General features: G+C 48.6%; 1 protein-coding gene across 1 annotated transcript in view; it reads left to right on the forward strand.

Moving 5' to 3' along the window:
* LOC148442674 (uncharacterized) overlaps positions 1–14,432 on the forward strand; it is a 216,109-nt gene that overhangs the window by 125,521 nt on the left and 76,156 nt on the right. Inside the window, 3 exon segments of the mRNA XM_088463620.1 lie at positions 7,195–7,273; positions 7,706–7,803; positions 7,962–8,217. Coding sequence (XP_088319746.1) covers positions 7,195–7,273; positions 7,706–7,803; positions 7,962–8,217 — 433 coding nt within the window.

Here is a 14,432-nt window from a genome sequence, read left to right on the forward strand (position 1 = left end):
ACAGTGAAATATGAGGGGAAATAACACAGCTCCCAGCACACGCTGAAATATTGTATTATTTAGGGGAGAGGGGACTGTACAGTGATATATGGGGGGGAATACCACAGCTCCCAGCACACACTGATATGTGGTATTATTATTATATAGGAGAGAGGGGACTGTACAGTGATATATGAGAGGGAATAACACAGCTCCCAGCACACACTGATATGTAGTATTATTAGTATATATGGGGGAATGGGACTGTATAGTGATATATGAGGGGGAATAACACAGCTCCCAGCACACACTGAAATGTGGTATTATTATTATTATATAGGAGAGAGGGGACTGTATAGTGATATATGAGGGGGAATAACACAACTCCCAGCACACACTGATATGTGGTATTATTATTATATAGGGGGGAGGGGACTGTATAGTGATATATGAGGGGGAATAACACAGCTCCCAGCACACACTGATATGTGGTATTATTATTATATAGGGGGAATGGGACTGTATAGTGATATATGAGGGGGAATAACTGCTTCCAGCACTCACTGATATGTGGTATTATTAGTGTTCATTCTAGGTCCGGCAAGGGGTATGTCACTCAAGCGCTCGCCTGCAAAGGGGGCATGATGCGGCCTGTTCATCACTCTTGGGGATTTGCCCAGCTAGGCTGCCCCCAAGCTCTCCTTTCTCTGTGAATATTCACCAGCGTTGAGCGCTGCACCGCAATTTTTCCCACCCGAGGTGCACTGCAGTCCACAGGTGGGGTCACCACCCGGCATGATGTTTTAGCGGTTTGCCAACAGGGCGCCGCCAAAGGGGCAGGGTGCATTCTGCCCTTTGAAATTGGCCCACTAAAACAACCTAGTCAGAATGCTGTATTATTAATATTTAAAGGATAAGGGACTACAGTGATATATAATGGGGATTAAATCAGATGTTACCACAGACTGATATGTTGTAATAATATAAAGAGCTGTGGGAACTGTTTAGTGATACTTCAGCGTGGAAAAACAGATCTCACCACACACTTATATGTGGTAGTATTATTATATAAGGGAGAAAGGATTTGACGGAAGAGTTTTTTAATTCAAGCGCGAAAAATGCAACCTTGCTGTGTCAAACGGCAGAAGGTAATGGTATTTTACTGTACAGAGGGAGTGGCCTGTGGTGTCCTACACTATATAGGTGGAGCTGCCGGTGGTGTCCTACTTTACAGGGGGAGTGGCCTGTGGTGTCCTATACAGTGGTAGCAGCCTGCATTGTCCTACTGCACAGGAGGATCGGCATGTTTTGTCCAACACTTTACAGGGGGAGCGGACTGTGATGTCCTACTACCCAGGAAGAGCGGCCTATTGTGTCCTACTATACAAGAAGAGCGGCCTATTGAGTCCTACTGTGGTGTCTTATACAGGGGGAGCAGTCTGTAGTGTCCTACTATACAGGGGGAGCATCCAGTGGTATCCTACTATACAGGGGAAGCTGCCTGTTGCACTCTACTATACAGGGGGAGCAACATGTATTGTCCTACCCTACAGGGGGAGCAACCTGTGGTGCCTTCCTATACAGGGGGATCAGCCTGTTGCACTCTACTATACAGGGGGAGTGGCCTGTGGTGTCCTACTTTACAGGGAAGTGGCCTGTGTTGCCCTACTATACTGGTCGAGTAGCCTGTGGTGTCCTACTTTACAGGGAAGTGGCCTGTGTTGCCCTACTATACTGGTCGAGTAGCCTGTGGTGTCCTACTTTACAGAGAATTGGCCTGTGTTGCCCTACTATACTGGTCGAGTGGCCTGTGGTGTCCTACTATACACTGGGAGTGGCCTACGGTGTCCTACTTTACAGGTGGAGCGGACTGCGGTGTCCTATTATACAGCTAGAGCAGCCTGCAGTGTGTCCTGCTATACAGGAGGAGCAGCCTTTGGTGTCCTACTATACAGGGAGAGCGGCCTGTGGTGTCCTTATATATAGGGGAGTGACCTGTAGTGTCCTACTATACAGGGGGAGCAGCCTGTGGTGTCCTACTATAGAGGGGGAGTGGCCTGTGGTGTCCTATTGAACAGGAGGAGTGGCCTGTGATGTACTATACAGGGGGAGCAGCCTGTGGTGTCCTATACAGGGGGAGCAGGCTGTGGTGTCCTGTTATAGCAGCAGCTGCAGAGTAATAATAACAGTAATGAGTGGTCAGGGAATAACACATAATAGGTATAACACGTATGTACTGTGTATACCAGATGATACATAAAGGATGTGTGAGAAGGACACAGACAGGCCATGTAATAAAGGGCTGCACTCCCTGAGCTGAGACTGTCTGTCAGGGCGTCTTGTTATCCTGAGCAATAGAGACTCTCAGAGACAGCCAGTGGCTGTGACAGTCCCCAGATCCTCAGAGTGTCACTGATTATCCCCCAGGACATGTCTCACCCCACCCTACGCTGCACACACACGGCCGGCAGGCTGGTCACACATGTAACATACATCTGAGGTGCGGTCATTTGTCATTTCATCATTTGTGCAGAGTGACTGATGGGATTCTGTATTGTGTAACCCTTTGTGTGTCCCCTGGGCTGCCTGCTGTCCTATCCCTGTGTTACTAACCTCTTCTGTTCCCTTCCCCTCCCCTGTGTTACTGACACCTCTGTACAGCTGTTACACCCCCTGTTGTGTGCTCTGTATTCCTACGTTACTTCCCCTCTGCCCATATCTGCACCCCTTCTGCTCTCCTGTGTACTCTCCCCTCACACCCCTGTTACCTGTATGACCTCAGTATAGTCACAGATTCTCTCCGTTTCTGGAATAAATGTAAAACAAAAGTAAAAAATCCCAACATCCCTAATTCATGTGTTTGTACAAGATACACGTGGAGCAAATTTCACCAAATATGTGTCTGGGAGGAATAAGACCCCCGGCCAGGAGAGGAGCATTGGTGTAACCTTATGCAGTACAGCATTGTGTGACGGCCTCTGAGGAGCCTTATGGGGCTGGGTCACAGGAACCTCTGACAGACACTGACCAGGGCTCTATGGCTGGGGGGAAAGGGGAGACTTACTGGTCACTCAGTGTTACATGTCTGACTGTGTTACATGTGTTCTCTGTGATGTGTATTCTATTTATTCCTAGATAATCCTGCTGTGAGGAACCAGAGTCTTTATTACACATCACACGTTCTATATTCTCACTGATTCACTGAAAATGGACATGGATGAAAGTCACAGGACTGAGAGGATCTTACATCTCACCCTGGAGATCATCTACCTGCTGACTGGGGAGGTGAGAGGGTCTGGGGGTGTCACAGTGACATCACTTATATCTATAGTAATAAAACAGGGACATGAGTGGGGAGGTGAGAGGATCTGGGAGTGTCACAGTGACATCACATATCTATAGTAATAATACAGGGACATGACTGGGGAGGTGAGGGGATCTGGGAGTGTCACAGTGACATCACATATCTATAGTAATAATACAGGGACATGACTGGGGAGGTGAGAGGGTCTGGGAGTGTCACAGTGACATCACTTATATCTATAGTAATAATACAGGGACATGAGTGGGGAGGTGAGAGGATCTGGGAGTGTCACAGTGACATCACTTATATCTATAGTCATAATACAGGGACATGATTGGGGAGGGGAGAGGATCTGGGAGTGTCACAGTGACATCAGTTATATCTACAGTAATAATACAGGGACATGACTGGAGAGGTGAGAGGATCTGGGAGTGTCACAGTGACATCACATATCTATAGTAATAATACAGGGACATGACTGGGGAGGTGAGGGGATCTGGGAGTGTCACAGTGACATCACATATCTATAGTAATAATACAGGGACATGACTGGGGAGGTGAGAGGGTCTGGGAGTGTCACAGTGACATCACTTATATCTATAGTAATAATACAGGGACATGAGTGGGGAGGTGAGAGGATCTGGGAGTGTCACAGTGACATCACTTATATCTATAGTCATAATACAGGGACATGATTGGGGAGGTGAGGGGATCTGGGAGTGTCACAGTGACATCACTTATATCTATAGTAATAATACAGGGACATGACTGGAGAGGTGAGAGGATCTGGGAGTGTCACAGTGACATCACTTATATCTATAGTAATAATACAGGGACATGACTGGGGAGGTGAGAGGATCTGGGAGTGTCACAGTGACATCACTTATATCTATAGTAATAATACAGGGACATGACTGGGGAGGTGAGGGGATCTGGGAGTGTCACAGTGACATCACTTATATCTATAGTAATAATACAGGGACATGACTGGGGAGGTGAGGGGATCTGGGAGTGTCACAGTGACATCACTTATATCTATAGTAATAATACAGGGACATGACTGGGGAGGTGAGGGGATCTGGGAGTGTCACAGTGACATCACTTATATCTATAGTAATAATACAGGGACATGACTGGGGAGGTGAGAGGATCTGGGAGTGTCACAGTGACATCACTTATATCTATAGTAATAATACAGGGACATGACTGGGGAAGTGAGAGGATCTGGGAGTATCACAGTGACATCACTTATATCTATAGTAATAATACAGGGACATGACTGGGGAGGTGAGAGGATCTGGGAGTGTCACAGTGACATCACTTATATCTATAGTAATAATACAGGGACATGACTGGGGAGGTGAGGGGATCTGGGGGTGTCACAGTGACATCACTTATACCTATAGTAATAATACAGGGACATGACTGGGGAGGTGAGGGGATCTGGGAGTGTCACAGTGACGTCACTTATATCTATAGTAATGATACAGGGACATGACTGGGGAGGTGAGGGGATCTGGGAGTGTCACAGTGACGTCACTTATATCTATAGTAATAATACAGGGACATGACTGGGGAGGTGAGGGGATCTGGGAGTGTCACAGTGACATCACTTATATCTATATTAATAATACAGGGACATGACTGGGGAGGTGAGGGGATCTGGGGGTGTCACAGTGACATCACTTATATCTATATTATTAAACAAGCAGCAGGGAGCTGGTCTCAGATATTAGTATCAGTCCCACAGTCCTCACTGGAGTTGGGAATTATATGTTGTTTTCTTTCTGTCACTGACACAAAGATGTTGGAGCTGCAGGAGATACTATATACTCTACATTTTTCTGTATATAGGAGATTGCTATAATATTTGCTTTAGTGAAATAGTCTTTTTGTATATTATGCAAAGTGATCATCTAAATAAACAGCCCCATTTAGGTGGAGTTTAATTGACCTCCTCATTGATGTCTCCCCCAATACACAGGATTACACAGTAGTGAAGAAGACATCCGGTGAGCATGAGACTCCCAGCAGCCGTCCCCGTGTGACAGGAGGACTGAGCAGGACCCAGAGCCCCATCACGGTGCCTCCACCTCACTCACTGATACATGAGAGACACAATGACCAGAAGATGCTGGAACTCATCAACAATAACATTCACCTGCTGACTGAGAGGTGACTGCTGGGAATGGGACATTATACAGTAACACCAGGGGATGTGTCTGGGTGATGACTGGAGAGGTGACTGCTGGGAATGGGACATTATACAGTAACACCAGGGATGTGTCTGGGTGATGATTGGAGAGGTGATTGCTGGGAATGGGACATTATACAGTAACACCAGGGGATGTGTCTGGGTGATGACTGGAGAGGTGACTCCTGGGAATGGGACATTATACAGTAACACCAGGGGATGTGTCTGGGTGGTGACTGCTGGGAATGGGACATTATACTGTAACACCAGGGGATGTGTCTGGGTGATGACTGGAGAGGTGACTGCTGGGAATGGGACATTATACTGTAACACCAGGGGATGTGTCTGGGTGATGACTGGAGAGTTGACTGCTGGGAATGGAACATTATACAGACACCAGGGGATGTGTCTGGGTGATGACTGGAGAGGTGACTGTTGGGAATGGGACATTATACAGTAACACCAGGGGATGTGTCTGGGTGATGACTGGAGAGGTGACTGCTGGGAATGGGACATTATACAGTAACACCAGGGGATGTATATGGGTGATGACTGGAGAGGTGACTGCTGGGAATGGGACATTATACAGTAACACCAGGGGATGTGTCTGGGTGATGTCTGGAGAGGTGACTGCTGGGAATGGCACGTTATACAGTAACACCAGGGGATGTGTCTGGGTGATGATTGGAGAGGTGATTGCTGGGAATGGGACATTATACAGTAACACCAGGGGATGTGTCTGGGTGATGACTGGAGAGGTGACTCCTGGGAATGGGACATTATACAGTAACACCAGGGGATGTGTCTGGGTGGTGACTGCTGGGAATGGGACATTATACAGTGACACCAGGGGATGTGTCTGGGTGATGACTGGAGAGGTGACTCCTGGGAATGGGACATTATACAGTAACACCAGGGGATGTGTCTGGGTGATGACTGGAGCTGTGATTTCTGGGAATGGGACATAATACAGTGGCACCAGGGGATGTGTCTGGGTGATGACTGGAGAGTTGACTGCTGGGAATGGAACATTATACAGACACCAGGGGATGTGTCTGGGTGATGACTGGAGAGGTGACTGTTGGGAATGGGACATTATACAGTAACACCAGGGGATGTGTCTGGGGTGATGACTGGAGAGTTGACTGCTGGGAATGGGACATTATACAGTAACACCGGGGGATGTGTCTGGGTGATGACTGGAGAGGTGACTGCTGGGAATGGGACATTATACAGTAACACCAGGGGATGTATCTGGGTGATGACTGGAGAGGTGACTGCTGGGAATGGGACATTATACAGTAACACCAGGGGATGTGTCTGGGTGATGACTGGAGAGGTGACTGCTGGGAATGGGACATTATACAGTAACACTAGGGGATGTGTCTGGGTGATGACTGGAGCTGTGATTTCTGGGAATGGGACATTATACAGTAACACCAGGGGATGTGTCTGGGTGATGACTGGATAGGTGATTGCTGGGAATGGGACATTATACATTAACACCAGGGAATGTGTCTGGGTGATGACTGGAGAGGTGACTGCTGGAATGGGACATTAACACCAGGGAATGTGTCTGGGTGATGACTGGAGAAGTGACTGCTGGGAATGGGACATTATACAGTAACACCAGGGGATGTGTCTGGGTGATGACTGTATCATTGTGTGTCAGGTTCCTATAAGGTGTCAGGATGTCACTGTCTATGTTTCCATGCAGGAGGAGGAGTATATAGTGGATGACAGGGGTCTGTACAAGGACGTGATAATGGAGAATCACCGGCCCCTCACATCACTGGGTAAGACGAGACTGTAATTTATTGTACAGGGGAGAGCAGGTATGGGGGCCTCCTATATACACCCATCACCTGATAATCACATATATACAATGTACTCAGGGCCTGATTCAGCTTTGGGAATAGAGTCGAGAATTAGCACGTAACTGACAATCTTGGTGAAACCATGCTGCACTGCAGGTGCGGCAGATGTATAATGAGCAGAGAGATTTAGAGTTGGGAGGGAGGTGTCCAAACTGACTTCTAAATTGCAGTGTAAAAATAAAGCTGTGCAGTATATGTGGGCTACATGCAAAAGCAGCCAGTATTTACCCTAAATGCAAAATAATGTATGTATTTGCACCCCTTGCATTGCAACATGGTTTGTCCTGGTTCACAGTTACATGTTCTTTCTCACTCTGAATCAGGCCCTCAGTCACTGTGTGTTTCCTACAGATGGACCCAGTAACAGAAATACTCCAGAGAGATGTCCCCGTCCTCTTTATTCACAGGATTGTACAGAGGAGAATCACAGGACCCCACAGGAGCATCAGGTAGGTGGGATTTAGGGTCTCACCAATATACCAAAGTGTCTTTATAGGATCTGTAGGAAGCTGTGTGTGTCTTATTAACCAGAATTCTTCTAATTAGTGTGATTTAATGAAATATGACATTTCTAAATTGTTATTTTATTGATTTGTGGGTTTCTTAGGGTGAAAGTCTGGCTAATATAAAGGCAGAAGATATAGAGGTAGAAGAAGAGACGTATGTGACTGATATGAAGACAGAAGATATAGAGGGAGAAGAAGAAACGTATGTGACTGATATGAAGGCAGAAGATATAGAGGGAGAAGAAGAGACGTATGTGACTGATATGAAGGTAGAAGATATAGAGAGAGAAGAAGAAACGTATGTGAGGGGTGATCAGCAGTGTAAGGAGGAGGAAATCCCTACAGATATCAGCACAGGTGAGTAATAAACACTTACTCAATCACTACAACAGTACAAACTAATGAGGGAAATGTATCTGTCCAGTGGTGGAGTCAGGAGCCATCAGCCCCTATTATACTGCTCTCCTCCTCACATTATGTCACTGTGTGTTACCAGCCCAGAGATCTGACCAGTCTCCTCCCCACACTCTCTGGTGTATCTCATACATCAGGAGCCATCAGCACCTATTATACTCCTGCTCTCCCCCTCACATCATGTCACTATGTGTTACTAGCCCAGAGATCTGACCAGTCTCCTCCCCACACTCTCTGGTGTATCTCATACATCAGGAGCCATCAGCCCCTATCTATTTCAGGGTCCATAGGGGGTCCACAGGGTTGACCTTGGGATATAGGTTGGGAACCAAATCCGGGCACCACGCAGTTAAAGCTTTTAGCTCCCAGGATGCACTTGGGTCCACTCTCCCTATAACCCCACCCCCAAGCCAGAGGCACCTCAGTGTAAGTTGGTGCCCGGCCGGAGTCGGGTCACCTTTAGTGCAGGGGGAGCTGATTAGCAGCCCCTAAGCTTATTTTATTTTTATTTTTTAGGGACAAAGTTTTTTCCAACTTTGGACTCTTCAGAGCGGCAGCGTCGGACTGTCCATAGGACGTCTAACCTGCCGCTCCGTCGCCCCGCTGGCGCTGAGACGCCAGTACAGATCTGGGGATCTCAGCGGGACCCCAGAGTCTGTACTAGCCGGACTCTGTGGGCGCCCAGGACTGCTGCCGAATCCACGGGGAGCAGGTAAGGTCGCGGATCACCGCTTGCGGTGATCCGCGCATTTCAAATGCAGTCCTGTGCCTCCGGTCTCTGGGGACAGACCGGAGGTGCCGGCAGTGGCGGCGGGCCCCCCATACCCCGTGTGTCCACTAGACCACCAGGGACTTAACGATCGGCGCAGGGAGCCGGCTTCCCTGGGGTTAATAGCCGGCCAGGGGAGCAAGCCTTCCTTGTTACAGCGGCTCCTCCCCTCAGCTCAGCTCGCCTTTCAGTATTATAGTCTGGCGTCGCTGAGCTGCTTCCTCCGCGGGCTACGCTTCTTCTGCGGTCTCCAGGCGGTCATTTTCTATGTGCAGCAGCAGAGCTCTGGAGATGGCAGTGAGTCCAGTCCCCCTGCGTACCTCACCATCAGGTCAGTGTACACAGCGCTGTAGCCTTCCCAGACACTGAATCTGGGCAGTTGAATGCAGTGACATAGTGCAGTATATTATATGACATGTTTATGTATATATATGTATATATCTGCATGGTATGTGACTTATGCTAGTGCTGACTGTCTGTACTTTATTATCTCACCTGTCAATATATATCTATCCCTTTTCTTTATCTGCCCTAATACAGCTGTATTTAGGGTGGTTCTGAGGCCTCACATTTATATACTTGTTAATATTTGTGAGGTTTGTCACATACTGTTGCGTGCTGCACTTTGCCATATTTTCGATGGAACTGTGTGTTGCATACGCTGAAAATGGGTCCCTGCAGCTAATTTTGGCATCAGTCAGGACCAGTATATTGCTGCTTGATATTTCCGCCAAGATTGGTCAGATATGTCTGACCAGGAGATAGAGCGTTATACTGCAGCCAGTTTTACTATCCTGCAAGTCATGTGCTGCAGGTGTTAGTGCGGAGGATTTGACTCATAAAGGGTTCTGTATGCGGCGCCATCTGGTGCCGAGCCCCTTACACGACCCCCTTGGGCAGTTTGTTTTCTTGGGATCCTCTCAATTGCGGATAGCCGGGTGGGCCCCATTGTTGTACCTCACCTGGGGGTTACTTCACCATACTGCCCTCTTCATCTCAGGGTATCTCGCAGTTTCTTGCACTCTTCCCCTGTGACACAGACTACCGCTCCCTGCAGGGATTTTTCCAAGTATATGAATTCCCCCTGGTGCCACAATAGTCTGTCATTCCCCTTGCAGGGATTACCACAGCCACCCTGGGTGGATGTCGTTTTCTATGAAACGCAAATTGGCGTGGTTGGCGCCCTGTGGTTACTTCCCAGTTGGCTCTGCCGTGTACTGGATACTGTTTTTGGCTCTTTCCCTCTTACACGGGGGGAAGCCTATTTCAGGTTTTATTATCCCTGCTTTAGGGCTGGTAGCAGGTCCATTCTGGTTAGAGTGAATGTTGATCTGCACCTGTATCATACACCCTCCGTCTTACGTGCCTTCGGGTTCCCTGTTGCTGACTAGCGGGTGGATCGCATGGCGGGACTCTGGCTGTTGCCAGATACGAGGTATTACAACAGCGTTTGGCCTCCTGTCCCAAATTCCCTGAGGGTCATCACGAGACCCTCCTGGGGTGGATGGGCGTGTTACTCGTCTCATTACAGATGTTACTACGCCTCCCATTCCGGCGTGGTCGGATTCTTCGGATCCATAGGTGGTAACTCTACCTGAAATCAGTCTACTCGCTTTCAGGGGTTGTTACCCATCCTACCATGGCTATAGCATGGTTGGTTAATACTATTGCATACTGAGCTGATGCATTTGTAATGTTTTTTCCCCTCCAAAACGTCTGGGGTTCAAATGTATTTGGTCGCTCACGTAATATATGCAGTTGTCATAGGTGGAAATGCCTATATTGGATACCAGTCTCCTAACTTTCAGAGTTCCGGTTGCGACTGTATCCTCCGTAATACCCTATGGCTACGCTCTGGGAATGCAGAGGTGCAGATACCATCTATAGGGTAGATCTTGTTTGGTCCTGACCTTGACAAGATTGTAGTAACATTGGCAGTATTACTAACGACCAGTTTACCGCCTTCAGCTATGCCCACTACAAGGCCTCAGACTAAGTCTGTTAAGTCTTTGTGTCCTCTGGGTCAGCCGTAAAGGTCTGTTTCTTCGTAGACTGTCGGCCTCTACAAGGGCCGACATATCCAGTCCCGAGCAGGCCTGGACTGCCAGCCGATCCTGCTTCTGAACCTACGGATATATCTTCAGCCTGACGTGACAGGCCTCCCACTGGGAGATAGCGATTTTCTCAGTTAGCCTGGTACTAGTGTCAGGTTGCCGCGGCTACGTGGGTAGGAGGATACGCCCTCTCTTTGCTCAGGCGGCCTCTTTACATGTGATGGTACGCGGGCCCTTATTCAGACCCGAACAGGGCCTTACTAATCCAGAAAGCTATACAGTTGTTGCGGTCAGCGGAGCTGATTAGGCCATCCCCACTTTCTCAGCCAGGGACTGGTTGTTCTGCTTTCTTTCTGGTGTGGTGGCTGAATGGTTCTCTTTGGCCTATTCTCTGTCTCAATTCCCTGAACCAGTTCCTAAAGCTACCTGGGCTCAGGAGGCAATCCCTATGCTCCATCATACTATGTTTGGAACCTGGGGACTTTATGGTGTCACTGGATATACAGGACGCCTGCTTACGGGTACTTACAGAGACCTTTCCTCAGCATGGACTGAGGTTTGCTATATAACAGCAACACTTACAATTTTTCAGGCTCTGCCTCTTGGGACTGTCCTCAGCCCCACAGTGGTTTACCAGCGTTTTGGATTTTCTGACAGTTCTCCTGTTCAGTATATCCCAATGCTCCTGTACCTGGACGGTCTCCTGCTCTTAGCAGGATCACCGGGGTACTTTACTGCCAGGTCAGGATGACCGTGGCTTCTTCAGGGTGCAGACGTTTAATCAACGGGGAATAAGTCCTCCCTCTCTGGGTATTCTTCATCTAGGAGCCCTGCTGGATTCTCAGAATCTGAGAATTCTTCTGGCGTAAGACGGAGTCTCCACTCTTCCATTAGGAGTCCATGGATGTCTACGCAGTCGACATATGTCTTTACACTCTGGGATGCATGATCAAATATTCAGTGTCTGCCTTTTGAAGGGTGGAATGGGCTCAGTTCCATTCCAGGCCTTTCCATAATTGGCTTATCTCCAGATGGAACGAGTTTTTTCTGTCAGATCACTGTTCGAACGATGTGCTCTCTCCGGAGGCAAGTCGGTCCCTTTCCGGGTGGCTATGGCCATCTCGTCCAGGGTATTCTTTGCTATGGACAGTGTCTGGTTCGCATCCATTTCAGTGCAGTTGGACGTCTTTGTCGATTCTACCCTGTCAATTAACTTGTTGGACCTTTAGCCTGTCTTGGGCCTTCACTCTGGCATAACTCTTGTTTCCCGGTGAACTTGAAAAGGTTCAGTCCGACAGGTTCAGGACAGTGGCTTCCTTTTTAGCAACACTGTTGGTTGGGTGGCAATGACAGGTATGTCACACATTCGGACATAGTCCGAGGGTCTCCTCCCGACCATCTTGGCAGCGTTCATTTCAGGAGCTCTCCATTGGGAAGCGGGAGTCCTCAGTCGTCACGACGTGCATCCCGGGGACTAGTCTCTTCCCCAAGAGAGGTTTCATCTCCTGGTGAGCAGGGGGGGCCCCTGAGGTGGCCCTCATGGCCTTCTGACTTTATCACACTATGGTGTTACAGTCCAGCTCTCGGGATTCTGAAGCAACTTTCAGTGACTCTTTGTCGGTGAAGTGGTCCTTCCACTTTGCGTACCTGTGTTCTCCGGTCTTCCTTCTCCCTCGAGGGAAGTGTTTCAATCAAGACGGAGACGCTTTCCTGCTGGTGGCTCCTGATTGCCCCAGATGTCAGGGGTACTTGGATTTTCGGAGTCTCTCCATCGATACTCCATTCCTGATGCTTCACTGCCCGGACCTGTTGTCTCAGGGTCCTTGGTTTTGCCTAGGACCTGGGTCGTTTGTCTTTGACTGCGTCCCTACAGTGGTCTTACGGCTTCCCTGGCTTTGTCATCGTTGGAATGATTAGAGCACATAGATCAGCTTTTGCTGGGACCTACAAACAAACTGTGGCAGCCATAATTCTTATGGTATTGTACCTGTTGATACAATCCTCCGGTGTCCAGGATTTCCAGATATTCTGGCATTCCTTCCGGCTGGCTTGGGTTTCTCCCTCGGCCTGGCCTTCCTGACAGTGCGGATCCCTACACTGTCAGTAGGGTTAAGATATGGAATTGCTCCACTCTGGTATCCAGTTCATCCTTTGGAGTGTTTTCTGGATTATGCCACCTTTTGTCCTCCCTAGGGACTCCTTGGGAGTTAGTAGTGGTTCTTCGTTCCCTCCGGGGACAGTCAATGGAACCGCTGGTTGTGATAGCCATTACATGGTCTATTGCTTAGGCTCTCTCTTTCTCTCAGGGTGTTTATATCAACCAGGAGAGTGTCTGAATTGGGAGCGTTCTCATGTGGTTCCCTCTTCTGGAGGGCATCATGTCAGGGTGTGAGTTGCTCTCGCCCTGTGTTTCTTTTTAAAGTGGTTTTTAGGTACCATATTCTGGAACTTATGGTACGGCCATTCAGTCCCCAGTCCTCTCGGCTGGTGTGGCCTCATTGACTGTGGTCCGGCCTCTTGGGATTTATGTGATCCGTTCAAGGTCCTTACGGAAATCGGACCCCTTATTGGTGGTCTGCGATTTCTGGTTTTCACAGGAAAGGATGGCCGGCCTATAACCAAATGTTGGCTCGATGGCCTTGTATGTCTTCCTCAGGGGCCTACCCATGGGTAGGCCTTTCTGTTGAGGCTTGTTTTCTCGGGCCATGTAACCCTCGAGGGCGGCCCGCTGTGGCGCCTCGGCTGTTTTGCCTTACTAGGTGACCACGCCTTTTTAAGGTTCTAGGCATTGGTTTCCTTTGCCTCTCAGAATGCTTCCTTTTTGGCGACGGATTCTCCTCTCAGCACAGGAGCGTCCCCACCCTTGGTTGAACTGCTTTGAGACTGAAGTAGAAAACAAGAGATATGGTAAGAACTTACCTTTGTTATCTCTGTTTCTACGAAGTCCTTAGGGTCCACAGGGCGCCCGCCCTGACGCACCTGGCTTCGTATGGGCTGTGTGGCTGGTCACCGGTTTTCCATCTCCCATTTCTGTGAGTATGGTTATTGAGTGTTCCAGTTTTCTCTCTCTTTTTCTCTCCTCCTCCGGCCTTTGGCTACTTACAAACTGAGGTGCCTCTGGCTGGGGGGTGGGGTTATAGGGAGAGTGGACCCAAGTGCATCCTGGGAGCTAAAAGCTTTAACTGCGTGGTGCCCGGATTTGGTTCCCATCCTATACCCCCAAGGTCAACCCTGTGGACCCTATGGACTTCATAGAAACAGAGATAACAAAGGTAAGTTGTTACCATATCTCTTGTTATTCATGTAAATATTCCCCAAAATGGCGACGTCTGTGC

The sequence above is a fragment of the Taudactylus pleione genome, unplaced genomic scaffold (genome assembly GCF_031769625.1).
Source record: "Taudactylus pleione unplaced genomic scaffold, aTauple2 ptg001421l, whole genome shotgun sequence".
NCBI lineage: Eukaryota > Metazoa > Chordata > Amphibia > Anura > Myobatrachidae > Taudactylus > Taudactylus pleione.